The sequence below is a fragment of the Epithele typhae genome, assembly GCF_022376455.1.
Source record: "Epithele typhae strain CBS 203.58 chromosome Unknown BXZ73scaffold_4, whole genome shotgun sequence".
Classification (NCBI taxonomy): Eukaryota; Fungi; Basidiomycota; class Agaricomycetes; order Polyporales; family Epitheliaceae; genus Epithele; species Epithele typhae.
The window spans coordinates 946,530-963,602 of NW_025954195.1; the positions used below are offsets into that span (position 1 = coordinate 946,530).

General features: G+C 55.0%; 8 protein-coding genes across 8 annotated transcripts; 5 read left to right on the forward strand and 3 right to left on the reverse strand.

Annotated features, from left to right (window-relative positions):
• Positions 1-114: 114 nt before the first annotated feature.
• BXZ73DRAFT_87684 (uncharacterized protein) lies at positions 115-1,281 on the forward strand (the record flags this gene model as incomplete). The annotated part of the gene is made up of 4 exons (XM_048024676.1): positions 115-154; positions 205-264; positions 319-458; positions 604-1,281. The coding sequence occupies 4 exons, from the start codon at positions 115-117 to the stop codon at positions 1,279-1,281; spliced, it is 918 nt and encodes a 305-aa protein (XP_047882137.1).
• Positions 1,282-1,410: 129 nt separating this feature from the next.
• BXZ73DRAFT_40148 (nucleophile aminohydrolase) lies at positions 1,411-2,348 on the reverse strand (the record flags this gene model as incomplete). Its single annotated transcript, XM_048018517.1, has 5 exons — positions 1,411-1,607; positions 1,665-1,939; positions 1,990-2,111; positions 2,164-2,241; positions 2,298-2,348. The coding sequence occupies 5 exons, from the start codon at positions 2,346-2,348 to the stop codon at positions 1,411-1,413; spliced, it is 723 nt and encodes a 240-aa protein (XP_047882138.1).
• A 212-nt stretch (positions 2,349-2,560) lies between these two features.
• On the forward strand, positions 2,561-3,647 carry BXZ73DRAFT_40240 (COP9 signalosome; the record flags this gene model as incomplete). The annotated part of the gene is made up of 6 exons (XM_048018537.1): positions 2,561-2,662; positions 2,721-2,790; positions 2,856-2,958; positions 3,014-3,286; positions 3,343-3,454; positions 3,513-3,647. 6 exons carry the CDS (start codon positions 2,561-2,563, stop codon positions 3,645-3,647), a joined length of 795 nt encoding a protein of 264 aa, XP_047882139.1.
• A 158-nt stretch (positions 3,648-3,805) lies between these two features.
• Positions 3,806-4,881, reverse strand: BXZ73DRAFT_87666 (20S proteasome subunit; the record flags this gene model as incomplete). Its single annotated transcript, XM_048024668.1, has 7 exons — positions 3,806-3,962; positions 4,014-4,126; positions 4,175-4,318; positions 4,380-4,481; positions 4,538-4,661; positions 4,720-4,754; positions 4,813-4,881. The coding sequence occupies 7 exons, from the start codon at positions 4,879-4,881 to the stop codon at positions 3,806-3,808; spliced, it is 744 nt and encodes a 247-aa protein (XP_047882140.1).
• A 227-nt stretch (positions 4,882-5,108) lies between these two features.
• BXZ73DRAFT_40479 (uncharacterized protein) lies at positions 5,109-8,229 on the forward strand (the record flags this gene model as incomplete). Its single annotated transcript, XM_048018582.1, has 9 exons — positions 5,109-5,402; positions 5,453-5,607; positions 5,658-5,783; positions 5,834-6,052; positions 6,102-6,570; positions 6,621-6,982; positions 7,040-7,850; positions 7,914-8,056; positions 8,109-8,229. 9 exons carry the CDS (start codon positions 5,109-5,111, stop codon positions 8,227-8,229), a joined length of 2,700 nt encoding a protein of 899 aa, XP_047882141.1.
• Positions 8,230-8,320: 91 nt separating this feature from the next.
• On the reverse strand, positions 8,321-10,150 carry BXZ73DRAFT_87668 (uncharacterized protein; the record flags this gene model as incomplete). The annotated part of the gene is made up of 7 exons (XM_048024669.1): positions 8,321-8,626; positions 8,679-8,824; positions 8,926-9,231; positions 9,282-9,359; positions 9,399-9,599; positions 9,659-9,991; positions 10,069-10,150. 7 exons carry the CDS (start codon positions 10,148-10,150, stop codon positions 8,321-8,323), a joined length of 1,452 nt encoding a protein of 483 aa, XP_047882142.1.
• Positions 10,151-10,537: 387 nt separating this feature from the next.
• Positions 10,538-14,302, forward strand: BXZ73DRAFT_40317 (uncharacterized protein; the record flags this gene model as incomplete). Its single annotated transcript, XM_048018548.1, has 14 exons — positions 10,538-10,634; positions 10,700-10,831; positions 10,884-10,996; positions 11,056-11,142; positions 11,196-11,933; positions 11,992-12,331; positions 12,384-12,444; positions 12,499-12,671; positions 12,725-12,795; positions 12,835-13,039; positions 13,093-13,399; positions 13,460-13,535; positions 13,587-13,627; positions 13,681-14,302. 14 exons carry the CDS (start codon positions 10,538-10,540, stop codon positions 14,300-14,302), a joined length of 3,063 nt encoding a protein of 1,020 aa, XP_047882143.1.
• Positions 14,303-14,647: 345 nt separating this feature from the next.
• On the forward strand, positions 14,648-17,043 carry BXZ73DRAFT_87670 (Nsp1-like C-terminal region-domain-containing protein; the record flags this gene model as incomplete). The annotated part of the gene is made up of 9 exons (XM_048024670.1): positions 14,648-14,783; positions 14,842-14,895; positions 15,034-15,288; positions 15,313-15,345; positions 15,376-15,660; positions 15,809-16,072; positions 16,122-16,414; positions 16,469-16,674; positions 16,734-17,043. 9 exons carry the CDS (start codon positions 14,648-14,650, stop codon positions 17,041-17,043), a joined length of 1,836 nt encoding a protein of 611 aa, XP_047882144.1.
• Positions 17,044-17,073: the final 30 nt, after the last annotated feature.

The window sequence follows — 17,073 nt, forward strand, 5'->3', positions numbered from 1 at the left end:
AGATCGTCCATCTTCATGGAGCGCCAGACGGTCCAGCGAATATTCCGACATGTAAAGTACCGAACAATGAAAGAGCCTGACCCCAGTGTGCGCCCTGGAGCGCGGTCAAGGGAGATGTCGAAGGAGGAGAGATCATTTTGGGCGAACCCGTACCGTGCGTGTACGAGTCGTCATGGTCATAGGTGATACTCACTTTCTGGCTAGTTCGAATGCTAGCTAGTCCTTTGCGATATTGTACTGAGAGCAACTGGCGAATACCTCGAGGTCAGTCTCTTCTTTGGTCTTATGCCATCTTTCGTGCGTTCATACCACCTCTAGACCTCCTGATTTCACTGGGCACTGTGGGCCGCGTTGCCGACCCGAACGCGACCTTTGTGCATCCTGCGAGTCTTGAACATCCAAGATTCCGTCGTCGGAAAGGTGGTCTCAAGCATTATATCTTGTGCTCCAAGACCGCTGTTCGCGCTTTGATGGGTTCCGGTGCGGTTTGCATCCCTATACCACACATCCTCGCACTGACAGTATTCATGGACAGGACACTACAAGCGTCACAAACCAATACAATCTCTCCATCATGTCATGCGCCCGAGCGTGTTGCTACAGATCGGGCATACCCTACGCGTCCGTGTCATCCAAGAGCTTCATGTTCTTTCGAAGCAGATACGGCGCGGAGATTCCGCCCAAGGCCCACCTCTGTTCAGACGGCTCACTCGCAAAGAGTGGACGGAGTTCAAGTCTCAAGGGGCTTTGCCTGTTGAAAATGCCGTCGCAATTTTGGTGATTCCACCAGTGAACACGGACCCATCCACAGGTCAACGTCCGGAGCCGAACCACACCTCTTTGCCAAGAGAAGAGGATATACAACCTGAGCCACGGACCTTCCAGCGCCAGTTCCCCCCCTCCGAGCTTCGTCCCGTTCTTCGGAATGACGGGTGGGCAGAAGCAGACGAACTGGATATTCTTCCCCGGGCCCAAATTCCTCTGTACAATGGCCCTCCGCTTTTCCCCTCGCGTTCACAACGAGCAGCCTTGCATTCCGCGGTCCTTCGGGTCCTTGCTGCCGAGCATGCTGCGACGAAACGCGCCCAGCTACCCTCGACTCCAGTCCTCTCAGGTCACGATAAAGGCAGCCATGCGATTGTCATCTGTTCGGACGAGACAACACTTCTCAGAGGCGACACGGTACCACTGGCTATAGCTCTTTGGAGGTTGCGGCTATGGGAGACGGAGGTGGACGAGACAGGTCCTAGGGACACTCCGGTGGACTGGATCACCAGATAGGAACATACCACTTCACGTTCCAACAATTCCTGTGCACCCTCCATATTCTCAGCAGTGACTATACCAGTACAAAAGCGATTGCTTCCAATAATCGTCCACTCGAGTCTCGTACACCATATAGAAGCCTATTCATGCATCGACAGCCATCGCAACTGCTGATGCCAGATCGGCGTTCTTCGAATCCGATCCAAGCACCTCCTTCCCTTGCCAGAATTTTGGCAGCTCGTTCCCCGGAACGAACAACCGCTCTACCTTGTCCTCCGTAATGACGCACATGCGGATGACGCCGCCGGATGAGCCGTCTCGAGACATTGCCAGTGCGAGCGCTATCAACCCGGGGTCTCAGGCCTCGCCGCGCAAGAGAGAACGAGAGAAAGACGCACTATTCTTCACAAACTCGACCGTTTGGTCGCGGTCCCAGCCCTCCTGGTATGTTGCGTCACAGTAACCATACACGTACGTCGAACCCGACCCGCCAATCGCCCATGGCTGCCGGAAGAGCCCACCGCCGAGAGGGATGTTGTAGACACTTGGGCCGACCTCCTTGTCCCAGCCCGCGACGATGATGCCGGCAGAAAGCGCGTCCTTGTTGTCGTAACAAAATTTCTGGAACACAGTCGCAGCGGTGTGGACGGGTGGTGGAGAACCGCTCGTTTGGCTTGACGAGAGTATTAGAGCAAATCGGGCCGTGGAGGTCAGTGAACATACGTGTAGATCTGGAGATAATAGTGAACGAGATCCGCAATGGCTTGCGTGTCTGCAGCCGAGCCTGACCGGCAGCAGTAGATCCGTTCATGTACGTGCGTGAGCTTGTCCGTAACACGGTTAGCCTGGAAGACATTCAGCATGAACATTTATTCGGTGAAGAGCGACAGGACGCACGATGTAGCTCCCCGTTGTCGTGCGACTATCAGCACCGACGACAACCCCATCCTTGAATTGAACGGCCATGATCGAGGTCTGTATGCGAGACTATAAGCATAATCACGAGTGGCAGAAATCTACAGAGAACATACACCAAGGTTGACCTCGCCAGACTTGAGGCGCGAGATATCAATAGTCTCCATGTCGTCAAGGATGTTATGAGGAGGGAGACACGGGCGAGGTGGAGGAGGAAGAGGGTAAGAAGACAGATGCAGGCCGCGCGAGGTACTTGTGGCTGAAAGGGTGACGCGTCGAGCCTGACGCGCGTCGCGAGCGTCTCGCACTCGCACTTCCCCCCTTGCTCCGACTTCCGCCCCACCTCACCCAATCTCCTCCCATTCCACACGCGCACAAGATGGCACCCCCACCGGCCGTAGTACAGCTCTACAAGGAGCTCCAACAGGCCTTCCTATCCGGCAAATTGCAACAGACTGGAGTGCTGCTTGCACGGCTAAAGGTGCGCTTTCCGTGATCGACTCTGTACTCTAGTATTGAACACAGTATGGATGCATTAGATTGGCCTCACAGAAGCTGGGCTGCTCGTTCCTATGGGCAACCCGAATTTCCAGGATCTTGTCCTCGCTCGTAAGTTCTTCGTTCAGGTTCATACTATGGGAAACCGATGCCAACCACACCTCTCCACCAATCAGGCGATGTCCTCGAAGTCGGCGCGTTCTGGAGTATACGGACGAAGGACATACCCTCGTTTGACCGATACTTCTCACAACTACAGGCCTTCTACAACGACTACAGGTGCGTTCTCCCATGTTTGTGCGCACGCATGAGACTGACCCGCTTGTACCCTCAGCGCCGTTCTTCCTCCTTCTCCTCGCGAATACCCCCTTCGAGGCCTCAACCTTATTCGCCTCCTCACCCAGAACCGCATTGCTGACTTCCACACCACCCTTGAATCCCTACCCTTGCCCGCTGACTCCCGTAGCTCGAACCCGTTCATTGCACACCCAATTAATCTGGAGCAGTGGCTCATGGAAGGCAGCTACAGCAAGGTTTGGAACGCACGAGAAGAGGCACCCACTGAGGAGTATAAGTTCTTCGTAGACAGCTTGATGGGTACTATTCGGTGAGTTTCTTCGCCTCCTAGCGTATTCATCCGCTCACGTGACCTGTTCTCTGAAGGAACGAGATCGCGAGCTGCGAGGAAGTTGCCTATGATAGCTTGCCGTTGAAAGATGCCGCGACACTGCTCTTCTTCAAGAGCCAAAACGAGCTTCTGCAATTCGCCCAGCAGGTATGATTATTCACATGCTCTGCCAACGTATGGCGCTGAATGCTCGTGCCGAGTCTAGCGAGGCTGGCAAGTGGATCTGACGGGGGGAAGGATCTCCTTTGCGAAGAAAACGGAAGAGAAGGCAGAGATACCGAGGCAGAAGCTCATATCAGCGAACCTTCAGTATGCGCGTGAGCTAGAGCAGATTGTGTAGATTACCAGTTGGGACAATATGGCGTTTTTGTATTGTATCATGCGGTGTTCAAACGTTCACGTGGGGCCTGGTAGATCCCAACGATGCAGTGTTGATACACTCCAAGTGAAAAGTCGATGACGAGTCCGCGTAGAATACAATAGTTGGTATGCCACAGTTTACTCGAAGTTCTCCAATGCTTCCTTCGCCTTCCTCGATGCCTCGTCAAAAAGGTCTTTTGGGACAGGCAGGTGGACGCCATTGCTTTCATCGCCAATCCAGGACATTTCGAGCTCGAAATCCTTCTCCTTCGCGTCGTCGTGGACGAGGTAAATGCTGTTCACTGAGGTGAGTTCGTGAACCGGTAGATCATTTCACGACACGCACATCCTAGCAGCTTCAACGGCAGCCTCCCTCATCGTCAGTTCTGCGAACTTGAGCTTCTCAAGCTCAGTCTTTGCGAGCTGACGGCCCTTGCCGACCGCAGCACCTCGATAACCCTGAAATAAAGTGAGCCACATTTGAGTCAGAAGAAGCATGGAACCCACATATGATACACCGCTGGGCTCGACAACAAAAAGTGCGGGCCCGTTCTTGTCCACAGCACCAAGAATCGTGCTGCATCCAAATGGCCGTACGGAGGAGTACAAGGTGTACGCTTGCACGTACAATCCCACACGGTCGACGACATACTACATACCCATGGTGAGCTTTAATGATGATGATGATGATGATGAATGCGATGGGACATGCCTGCAATGTCGGGGGAGCGCGGTAGTTCTCGCGGTAGCTTGAAGCTTCATCTCTGGCACGGTTCGACAGATGCCTTCCATCCGCGAGGTAACCAGCGGATGCCTGGGCATACTCATATCAGCCTTCCATGCATAAAGAATTCAGGCCGCATATCGCACCAAACCGATATGCTTGTCTACTGTCTGTATCCGCCTGTTCGCCTCCGGTACCAAGAGCTTGGAGTGTACCAGCTTCTCCACCGCGAGAACCACACCATCCTTGACGCGCAAGCCGATCGCGGTGCTGAGGTGGAGGCGAAGTCAGGGAAAGAAAAAGGGCCAAGGCCCGGGACTAAGCGCACCCAGAGTTCTCTACTGCCTTGTTCGCGTATTCTACCTACTCGAGCCAAGGTGTAAGCCCAGTACAATGCCTCCATGCGCGTCTCGAAACGCACCTGGAATATACGACCATCGGGAGAATAGGTACTGGCCGAGAGATCGTACCCGGTTCCAATAGAGGTCATGGTAGATGTTCAAGAGTGGGTAGAAGAGAAGGAGGTGTGTGGCGGAAAGATGGCGAGGAGTACGTATACTGAGCAGGACGCGCAACCCTCGCCATCGACGCGTGCGCGTGCGAATCACTTTCCTCTTCCGCGATCTCGCGTTCAGGCGCCTGACCGCGTTCCCCAGTCGCGTCTGCACGCCTCATTTGCAGCAGTTCGCTCTCGCCCCTTGCCCCCACATTCTCGACATGGCCAACGACGACGATTGGGAGAAGCTGCTCGACGAACACCCTGTGCTCGCGCTACCCAAGAGCGTGTGTGGCCTCGCAGGCAAAGGCGAAGCTTCTCTCCATCTTTCCCTCAGCTCGCTGCCGGACTTCGTGGACCTTGACCCTTTGGATGACAAGCCCACGCCCTCCGGACGACGGCAAGCAATCGCAATTCGAGATGCTGACCTCATTGTTGCCGCGGGATCCGAGCTTCGCATTGCTCAGCTTGGTGACTCCAAGACGGCGCGAAGCTCGTCGAACAGGGCATACAAGGTACGTAGTGTGGCGGATCGCGAGTTGTTTGTGCTCAGGGCCAGTACCAGGTTTTGCACACGCCGAACATCCAGTTTGACATCCATCAAATTGTCCTGAATCCCACTGGAAAGCTGCTTGCTGTAGCAAGCGCGTTTCAAGTAGCAGTCGTTGTACTCCCTAGGTCTGGTTTCAGCAAACTGGTCACCTCTACAGTCGACTGCAAGTAAGTAAGCCATGCCATGCGTCATGTGTATGCGGACTTACAGAGAGAAGGTCGTTCCAAGTAGGACAATACAATCATGCAGTAGAGGGTTCTACACCAATTGCCAAAATAGATTGGCACCCCTGGGGTCAGGGTGGCTCAACATTGCTGGTTATGACAACGGATGGGAAACTTAGGTATGTTTCTGCTACGTTTATCCCGAGTCAAACAATCAACCCTCAAATAGGGAATACGACGTCTCAGTCGACGCCGAAGAGCCTCAGCAGGTGCTTTCCTTCATGCCGGAAAAGACCTTCCGCTCGTACAGCGCCGACGACTCTGCTGTTAGAGAAATCACTTCTTTTACCCTGGGGAAGGGACGAGCAGATTGGGGACCTCTCACAGTGTATGCATTAACTCGAAGCAGTGACATATATGCAATATGCCCGTACTTGCCCAAGAATGCGTGCGTAGTATCATTTCTGGTCGGAACGGTGACTGATGCCGCGGTATAGCACTATTCCATCCACCTATGTTCATGCGCTGGAGTGCTATGTCGCGGCCAAGCAAGAGTATCTCTCTCGTCGCACTTCCCATTCGTCTGAAGAGGCTAAGGCCGCCGAATCTCTCTCGGTTTTGTACGACCACCAGCACAAATTCGTCAATGCTCTGCTGAAGCAGCTTCCACCGGGCACGACCTGGCCCGCCACTACTCGTATGGTGCCCTTACACCCCCCAAACATTATCAAGGCTCCCCGTACTCGCCAAGGGCCCTTCTTGCTTCAACCGCAGCCCCTGCTGGTTCGAAAGCGAGACGTCGACGATGGAACAGACATCGTCTACGTATCATTCGCAGATGAAGTAGCTGGAGATAGCGACGGAGACGGAGAACGGTTAGGTGGGATTCTTGTCGCTCATCAAAGTGGGACTGTCGACGTATTCTTTGACGTGGAGAAGGTTGAAGCGCGATGGAATTACAAGGAGGTCAGTGCTCTCTTTCCTCGTACACACACTTTGCTAAAACTCTCGCTTAGGGCCGTTCCGACGGGCTGCCTATGCTTGTCACTTACGAGACGATTGATCTCGGCATTATCGCTGGTCTTCAGAAAGCCAGTGATCTACCGCAAGTTCCAAACGAATCTGAGGAGTCGAAACTTTTGGATCTCCTTCAAGGCAACTCTCCAGTTTTCCTCTGTGACCCAATTCACAGCGACACCGTTTACGTGTATCATGCCTTCGGGGTGCATGTTCTCAACCTGGGACCGTTATTGAGAGGGATTATTTCCCTGATTCACGATAGCGAAGAAGACAGCAGTCAAGTGATTGGGGACAAATTAGCGACTGTGCAAAGCACTGAAGTTCAGCCTATCTTGCTGACATTTTCTGTGGAGCAGCAGTTTGTACTTTTCTTTGGCATCATCGTGGCAAGGCTAGCTAACTTGCAATACCTTAGATGCTCCAGCCCTATCATAGGCGTCGCAGTCCCCAACGATATTTACTTGACCTACAGCATATTTCTCCTCACATCTTCCATGCGGATGTCAGTTTTCCCCTTGACCCTTCGCTCCGATACCTCGTACTCTATTGAGTCGAAGCCAGCTGCACCTGAGAAGCTACAACGACAGCTGGCTCTTCCACCTTCCACCTCCACCACATCCGATTCCTCTATAGCACTATCGAAGGTCCCACCTATTTCCTCCATCCTACAACTCTCTCCCGACGACCCCCCGGCTTACGTCTCTCTTCTCGGCAAAACCCCATGGGCCGTGCCCGCCCCCATCGCCGCGCAGGCCAACGGCCTGCCTAAAACCCCCCGCGTATCCCTCCCACAAAACCTTTCCGCGAGTAGACGCGACGCGATGCTCACCCCCGACGGCCTGCGCTTTTTTGGCTCCGCCGTCGAGCGGCTCTCCGCGCAGATCGACGACGTCAAGATCGCACAGCGCGGCGCCGAGATGCGCGCCGAATTACAGAAGAAGGAGTTCGCCCGTCAGCGCGAGACGTGCGCGAAGATGCTCGAGAGCATGCGCAAGCTGCGCGTGGAGCGCCAGGAGGCGGTGAGCGCGCGGCTGGAGCGGCTCAAGACCGAGCAGGCGAGCTTGCTGGCAAGGCTGGAGAGGGTGTTGGGGTCGCTGACGAAGAAGGCGACGCCGGAACTCAGCGAGAGCGAGGCGAAGTGGTTCGAGGAGCTGAGGAGGATGAAAGAGGAGGTCGCGGGCGCGGGCAAGTACGATGACAGGTCGCTGACTGCGCGAGCTAAGATGGTATGTGCTCACTCATTTCTGGCTCGGAGGGGCTCATCTGGTATTAACTTCTGTGCGTCACAGCTCAAGCGCGAAGTGGACAGGCTATTGCCGCACTTGCAGGAGATGAAAGATAAGGAGACTGCTCGGCGAAAAAGTGTCGTGGAGAGCAGGGAGTCCATCGGGCTCTCGCAGGCTTTCGAACTCGGGAAGCGATCCATGGACGAGTGCGTATCCTGCTTTTTTCGTTTTTGTCGGTATGTATTGATGGACTCGCAGGAGAAGCCGTATCGACTACATCGAGTCGCAGGTCATGCGTATGGCTCATAAGCTCGACGTCAGCCTGGGACGTCCCCCCTCACAAGCGCGCCAAGACGTGAAAGTGGAGGAGGATTCATGATGAGCATCATGTCATTGTTGTATCTAGTTTCTTTGCGTATGCATTCCGAAAACCATGAGGTACACCAGCAAAGCCTGAAAGAAGTAGGGGGTCATATTTTTCGTCGATGTCGAGGCCAGCAACACAAATATCTCCACCAAGGTTCTTGTCCTTGCCATGTCCAGATTGTAGAGAATGTATACACACCCACTATGATGGCGACAACTACCATCACGAACCCGCAGATGACAACCCATGAAGACGCGGGAACTTCAATGAGGTTTTGAAGTGTATAGGCCAGTACGGCCACGGCGAATGTGATGATTGACCATACCAGCAGCACCGGGGGAAGGCTGAGAATGATAGCGTGTCCTGAAAGACCTAACGCACTAGTCCGTGCGTTATGCAAATATGTGAACTGTGCAACTCGTTTTCAGTATTGGTTCCTTCACAGGAGGACGGAGTCTCACCGAGGACGGCATTTGAGTGTTCCGTTGGTGTCGCCACACGAAGAAAACGCCGACCGTGGTACTTCCCAAAGCAGCAAACGCTGAAAGAAGCGTTGCGGATTGTGCGACGACTTGAATGTCGCCGATGGACAGCAGACTGACAGTCGCTCTGTAATCACACCCTAAGTGACTGGTCATAAAATCCAACCGAGCGACACCTACGAAAGCAGCACTGTAGACTGGAAAGACTTCAGATTACTTGGATGACATGTTGAATAGACTGTACTTACGACAAGGACAAAATCCGAGTATTCTTGGACCAGCTGGCGCGTATAGTCTTCCCAGCTTTTGCGTAGGCCGACGAGGTGCCCCCGGAATTCACTAGCTTTCTTGACGTGAGCTAAATAGGTAGAAGGAATCCCGAAACAAAGACCATTGATAATAAGTCGCAGGAATATGGCGGTTATCAAAGGCGGTTCTTTTGCAAACCCGGGCCCTTCGTGCATTGTTCGCAAATAAGATCTGAGCTCTGGCCAAGTTAGTTGACCGTATCGCAGGCCAGATCGGTAGCTGTCTATAGGAACTTGTGAGGCGGGAGAGCGGAAATATAGCGCACGATCTTACAAACGTCCTTCAATACCCAACCCACAAGGCACGACACAGACGGCTGCGAAAGCTCAGCAGAATCTTGCAGACGGTAGACTTAGCGCATTTGAAACAAAAATAAAGCAGCTTACGCACTCTCAAGAGGTTGAAGTATTTCGAGAAGTTGTTGGCACTCGGGTTGTGAAAAGGGTGCTATGTTGCGTCGACCATAAATGAGATGGTCATGCAAGTATGAACGCAAAGCGTCGATCGCCTCTTGCGGTCCGCGCGAATGGCATGGACGATGGGAGGGGTGGTTGAGGACAAAATTCCAATACAGACGCCTGTAACGCAAAACTACGGTGCCTGCTTTCAGACACGTACGCAGTACCAAGACACCGATGTAAAAAGCTCACAGACATCCACGGAGATATTCATGAGAGCCGAGTGCGATAGCTTGTGGTAGTCAAAGCTTGCCATGCACTGGTGGTGATTGATGAACAGGCAGACAGAGGCCTCTACACCTGCGGCCATGTAAGCTTCTATTTCGCTCCCAGATCTGACCGGCGCGTGCAGGGCGCAGAAGGCCTCTGCGCTGGCGAGGAGGGTTGGAAGGCGGATGTCTTCATCTACGACTACTTGGCAGGTCTTGTGTCGGAAGTACATGGAGCCTCGGGGATGAACGAACAGATTCCAGCCATCAGGAGCAACACTGCGCAGAGAGGACAGTGTAATGTAGGGAGCAGCGTCTTCGGTCGGCGGGCTTGGTGCACAGGACTCCGTAAGACAGAACCATGCGGACGTCTAGGAAAGGAATACCAATGACATACCTGCTTTCCGTCTGCACCGAGCTCGATGACATGCGGCCAGAGGTGGGATCCATGGACGAGGAGGTCAGAAGCCGTCATCGGAGAGTGCTATGTAAGCACTGGCGAGGGCGAGCGGCGGGACGGCTTTATTATTATTATTATTATTATCATTCTATCCCTATGTGTCACATATGCGCGTGTAACTACACAGCTAAGAACGTATCCCGCATTCGTTTGAGTACATGTGCTATGTAACGGGCCTGCGCCCGTAGGCAGTTGCAGAAAGGAGCGGCGGGACGGCGCTTGGGGCCCTGAGGCCTGAGGGACGGCGGCGCCTGGGACGCGTCTCTCACGTGCATCGCGACATGGGCGCCAACCGTGCTCAGAGGCGTCCGGGCCCGCGGGCCACAGGCCTTGCTCTCCGCAGACGACCACGGATGCCACTCTCCCTCCATCTTCTCTCTCCCTCGGAAACCCCTCCCAGCCATGATATCGTATTTCCGGCATGCTTTTCAGCTGCTCGTCGTTGCGTTATCTGGTTCAGACGAGCCTGAAGGCCCCCCTCCTGGCTCGCCTCCGAAGAGTATGTCTTCACTCATATTCTCCCCCTTCCTTTGTCGTCTGATCCAGTTATGAACACGTCGACAGTGAAGTTCGAAGGCCCGTGGTTCTTTACGCAACTTGCGCTCTCGGCGACCATCGGGCTGGCGTCTTTCATCATCTTCTCTTATGCACGCATGAGATGGCCAATTCTCTTCGCGCCGCGTACCAAACTCAAGGGTACGTATCGTCTGTGCACCCTATCGCCCGCTGTAGTCTCACAAACTCGCAGGATTCTCCCCCCATGAAGCACATGCGCACCAGGCCTTTTTCGGCTGGATCCTTCCAACCATCCGAACGTCGGAGTTCACTGTCCTTCAGATCGTAGGTCTTGATGCTGCGGTGGTGAGTTCCTCCATGCATCGCGTAAACCAGCGTTTCTCTTAACATTTCGTATACAACAGCTCCTCAGTTTTTTCAAGATGTCTTTTTGGCTATTCTCTTCTTGCTCCGTGTTAGCTGCGGCCATCCTCATGCCAATAAATCTGAAGGTACGTCTATCAATCGTGAGTTCGTGTTGTACCGATGCTCACAGAGGGGGCAGAACAACATCGACATTGGAGACGGACGGGAAGACGCACCCACTATACCAACTTACCTGGATGACCCTGTACCACCAGACCCGACCATCCCTCGTTCTACATGGGACAATTGGTTCGACCTCATCAGTGATGCCAACAGCTACCTCTCTCTTCATCTCCTCTTCACGTACTTGTTCACTATCTTGGCGCTACGCGCCCTTTACAAGAACTTCAAGCGGTTCGTCCGGTCTCGCCAGCTATTCTCTCTGGAACTTGTGCATTCGGTCCCAGCTCGCACTGTGATGGTCACCCACCTCCCGCCGCATCTACAGTCGGAACCCGCGCTGGCAGATTACTTCGAACAGATGGATCTCAGCGTGGAGAGTGTCAATATATGCAGGGAGGTTGTCTCACTCAAGCGACTCCTCGATATCCGGACTCAAGCCCTGCTCAAGCTGGAGCACGCTTGGGTCGATTATCTCGGGAACCCTAGCGTTGTCGCACCGAACACATCAATCCGATATCCTCTGGTCGATATTGACGACGCGGCATCGATCGAGAGCCAACCCGAGCAGCTGGTGCTGCCTAATCGCAAACGGCCGACCATTCGACCCGGATGGTTTTCCCGCAAAGTGGATGCAATCGAGTACTACGAAGACAAGTTCAGGGAAGCCGACGAGCTTGTCAAGAAGAGGCGCCGTATGGGTCGATTCAAGCCCACCCATGTTGCGTTCGTAACGTTTGAGAAGATGTCAAGCGCGGTACGTCTTTTATGAGAGCATTGCGTGTGAACAAGGCTGATTGTTCTTGGACTATCAGCAAATCGCAGCACAGACCGTGCATGCCCCACACCCCATGCAGGGCCTCACGCATCTCGCACCTGAACCACGAGACATCTTTTGGTCCAATATCTCGTACTCTCCGTTGAACGCCCTTGTCCGCGAGTGGATTGTGATGGGCGCAATGGTCTTGCTCCAATTCTTCTGGTTCATTCCGATTACAGCGCTGGCCAGTCTGCTGAGTCCGGAAGAGATCAGGAAGACATTGCCTTGGCTTGCCGATCTCATGGACCGCAACGAACATCTGGGTGCTCTCATGCAGACTTTGTCGTCGCTGGGTATGGTCACTTTGAATGCCACTTTACCGTTTCTTCTCGAAGGTAAACTAAAGATCTCGTCCGTCTGGTGCTGATACTGACCGTTGTTATGTAGGCTTGACGTACATCCAAGCGTTCCCGGCACGCAGCTGGATCGAATATTCAGTGATGAAAAAGTACGTGCAGTCCCCCGTCTGGCATGCTCGTTACTCATACCTGAATATTTGCAGATACTTCCTGTTCTTGCTGATCAACGTCGTCTTCATCTTCCTTGTCGCTAGTACATACTGGCAGCTCATCCGAGATCTCGCAAGCTCTCCATCCAAGGGTATTGAGAAGCTAGCACAAGCACTTAACGCCGGTAACGCGCGACACTTCTTCGTATCATACGTCATCCTGCAAGGTGTGTAAATATTTGACCATCATCTCCCTACAGGTCACTCATATATCATGTAGGTTTCGCCTTGATTCCGCTACAGCTACTCAACCTTGGGATCGTGATTCCACGAATAATATTTCGCCTCTTTGTTACACGTACTCCTCGAGGCAAGTCACATTGGCTTTAGTTTGAGAACTATCGTTCTCACTGTGCTTCAGACTTCGCGGAGCTTAACGCCCCTCCAATGATCAACTACGGCATCGTGTACCCTCAAGCCATCCTCGTTTTTGTCATCACCTTGCTTTACAGTGTCATGCAACCGCTTATCCTCGTGTTCGGAGCGGTTTACTTCGGTGCTGCATATATTGTCTACAAGTACAAGCTATTGTTTGGTGAGTCGTGTTAAGGAGCTATCTGTTCGGTTTATTGAGTTGCACGGGGTTAGTCTTCTACAAGCCATACGAATCTCAGGGACAAGCCTGGCCGATCACATTTGTCCGCCTCATTTGGGGGGTGCTCATATTCATCGGGTTCATGATCGGCATGTTTATTATCAAGAAATCGTTCATCCTCGCCACTCTACTTGCACCATTGCTCGCGGGGACGCTACTATGGTGGTACTACACCGATAAGCAGTTCCGTCCCCTCAGCAAGTGTGTCAGTCTCCACTCGGTGCACGAGGTGGAACGCGGTGAGGAAAGTGCGGACGTCGTGAGGCTACGCGCTGGTCATCCAGTAACATGGTCACAGAGGTCAGTTTCTCAGATCGGTCAAGAGTGTTCTATATGGCTGATATAAATGATATTTTTCAGCAACCTCAACCGGCGACGGTACGCACAGAACGACGAGACTCTCTATGTTGCACCTGAAGATGAGCGCACAGATTATGTGAGTGCTCGAGACATCCCTTCTCATTACTTGGACTCATAAAGCCACTAGTCGCAACCCCCGATGTCGAACTTCTACAGTGGTGTTCTCAAGTAAGCGGCAGCTGTTACATAATCGCATATCAGTGTCTAACCTCTCTATGTAGCACCGGCAAACGGCGTTATGGTCATCCAGCCTTAACCGGAGTCCTGCCGTACCCTTGGCTACCCATCAAGAAGGGCCAGAGTATCAATAGGCACAGAGATACGGGTGACGAGGGCAGCCCTGGCGTCGTGCTGACCCTCCGCAAGAAGTACAGCGTCGTCCGTGAACGCCCGCAAAGTCAAGCAAGCGACGAGTCCGGCTCAAGCGACCCTTCGGGTTCTGGTACTGCCGCAGATCCTGGGGGCCCGCCACCAACAACAGAACGCGTCGAGCCTTCTGACCGCTCTGTGCTCGATCGCAATCCTTGGGAAGAGGATCGCACACCCGCCGCACGTCCACGTCCTCGAGGACAGGAAGGGCGGAGCAACACGCAAATAGTCCGCCGGCTCAGCTTCGACGCCGCGTCAGGGGTCATCGCTCTCCCCGAAGATGGGAGCTGGCTCGGCGACGATAGCGACTCGGACGACTATGGAGAGATGGCCGCATCAACATTGGCCGGCTCACAGGCCCCAAGCGAGAGCAGTCCATTGATATCGGCAGGTCCTAGCGGGTCCCCATCGAGGAAACGATACAGCACATACTACCACCATCCAGAGAGACGGAAGATGCATACCCAGGGATGAAAGTCGGATGTTCAGGTCCCCTATGGGAAATTCATGCTGTCGTAATATCTTCTACTATAGTAATCGATACCATCTGTACGACCGTTACGCCCATTCTGTCATGATATTGCAATGCATAGATTTCGACGCTGTCGGCATAAGTTAGTGTAGCGTACTAAGGCATACAACTTCCATCCTCGTAGGTCAGGATGGGTGGCGCGCGTGCTCGGAGCTCACCTGGCCACGTGATAGATCGCGCGTCGTGTTCGCGGCTGTGGCACAACTTCACAAGGTGGCTCAAGCTCAACGTTTCTTCCTCCCTCCCTCTTTCCCTCCTCTCGCTCTTTCCCGCTCCCGCTCGGCGATATGAGTTTTTTTGGGCAGAACAACGGCAACGCGTCGGCAACGGGGACCACGACGCCAGGCGGCGGAATATTTGGCCAACCCGCTAGTGGACAACCTGGTGCGACTGGAGCCTTCAGTGGAGGCTCAGCATTTGGCGGTATGTAGATTCGCACTCTACGGCGGTATTTGTGCTTAATGTTTCGTTGCATGCACAGGTGGGGGAGGGTTGTTTGGGGGGAATAGCGCTACAACGCCAGGCGCACCGAGTAGTGTGTTTGGTTCAGCTCCGGCATCGGGCAGCGCGTTTGGTTCAACCCCAGCGGCCCCAACTGGTACAAACGCATTCGGCGGAGGCGCAACCAACACTGGTGGCAGCATATTCGGGTCGACGTCCACACCTGCGACAGGTGGGATATTTGGGAACACGACGAGCACGCCGACCCCAGCTTCTGGCGGGCTGTTCGGAAACAACAACGCCTCGACGACCCCAGCAGCTCCCTCGGGCGGGATTTTTGGGAATAACGCTGCGCCAGCTTCCGGTGGCATATTCGGGAGCTCGGCGACGCCTGCTCCTACAGGTGGTCTGTTTGGGGGCGGGAACGCTGCGGCATCGACGACACCCGCCCCTACTGCAGGGGGAGGATTCTTCGGGGGCACAGGGGGTAGCGCGTTTGGCAAACCAGCAGGGAGTGCGTTCGGTACTACCACCCCAGCTGCCGGTACGTCCACTCCAGCAACGGCCGGCGGAGGGATCTTCGGTGGTGGATCTACAGCTGGGGGTAGCAACTCGATCTTCGGCGCCGCGGCGAAGCCTCCCACTCCTGCTGCTACCGGGACGACCGCCTCAGGCAGCAATCCCCTTTTTGGTGGCACGAACACGACAACTGCTACTCCTGCCGCCAATTCGTTCTTCGGTGGTGCGGCAGCAACGTCCAACAATACAACTGCCCCTGCCCCTGCCCCCGGCTCGCTGTTTGGAAACCCTGCTAGCACTACAGCAAGCACAACAACGGGAACAGCCGCTCCTAGTGGAGGTCTGTTTGGTGGTGGAGGGTTATTTGGCAAACCTGCGGCGACGACCAGCACCCCTGCTGCTGCAACTACAACCCCTGCGGCATCAGGAAGCAATTGTGAGTCATACCGTCATATCGTTAGAAGGTAGCGTGTTCACAGTCGCTGTAGTGTTCGGTGGAGCCACCTCTACTGCCACGGCCGCGTCAACGACTCCTGCAGCGGGTGGCGGACTGTTCGGCCTTCCACCCAAGCCTGCAGACCCCCAAGGTACCACCGCTGCCCCAGCAGCCACCGCTGCTGCTGCTACTGGAACACCCGCCACAACTGGGACTAGCACAACCGCTGCTGGCTCCAGCAGTTTATTTGGAGGCACTTTGTTCGGAAAGCCCCCTGCCACAACCACGCCCGCTACGACCTCTAATGCACCTGCAGGTCAGTGTTATGCTAGATTGCTGAAGAATCCTCATCTGAGTGTACGCAGCGTCCACTACCATAGGAAGCAGTCTGTTTGGCGCCCCGAAGGCGGACGAAAAGAAGCCGGCCGCCGCTGCGACGACTACGACACCCGCTTTGGGCGCAACGACCGCCGCGGCTGGCGCATCGACATTGGGAGCCGCTATCGCGGTAGCACCCCCGTCCATGCTGCGCGGGAAGACGATCGAGGAGATCGTCAACCGGTGGTCCACGGAGCTCGACACTCACATCCGCGAGTTCAACAAGTTCGCGAGCGAGGTCGCCGTCTGGGACCGTGCGCTCATCGAGAACAGCAACAACGTGAGCACCGTTTCCCGCTCTCAACGACGGTCGCAACCGCTCACAATCACACAGCTCGCCCGACTCTATGCCACCGTCCTCGGCGCCGAGCGGGAGCAAACGGACATCGACGGCGCGCTCGACCACATCGAGGGCCAGCAGCGCGAGCTCTCTGCGACCCTCGACTCGTACGAAAAGTCGGTGGACGAGATCCTCGGCGGCCAGGGCAGCAGCCTCCGTGCGCTCGACACCGGCCCCGCGGACACCGAGCGCGACAAGAAGTGAGCCCTCTTCCCGTCTCCCTCTGTCCTCATTCTCCTCACCGACCGACCGCTCACAGCTACATGCTCGCGACGGAGCTCCACGGCCACCTCGACGACCTCTCCGGCTCGCTCCTGCAGATGATCGACGCGGTGAACGTGCTCTCGCTCGCGCCGGGCGGGGGCGCGAGCGCGGCGGGGCCCGACGCGGCCGAGGACGCGATGGGCCAGATCGCGCAGATCCTGAGCAGCCACCTCGAGAGCCTGCAGTGGATCAACGGTGCGGTGCGCGAGCTGGACACGAAGATCGCGGACGTCGAGCAGCGCGTCCGCGCGTCGACCGACGACGGGTACGGGCTCGCCAAGTCGCGCGGGTACGGCCTGCGCTGAGCGGCCGACCCCGCGTGGCCCGCGCCGTGT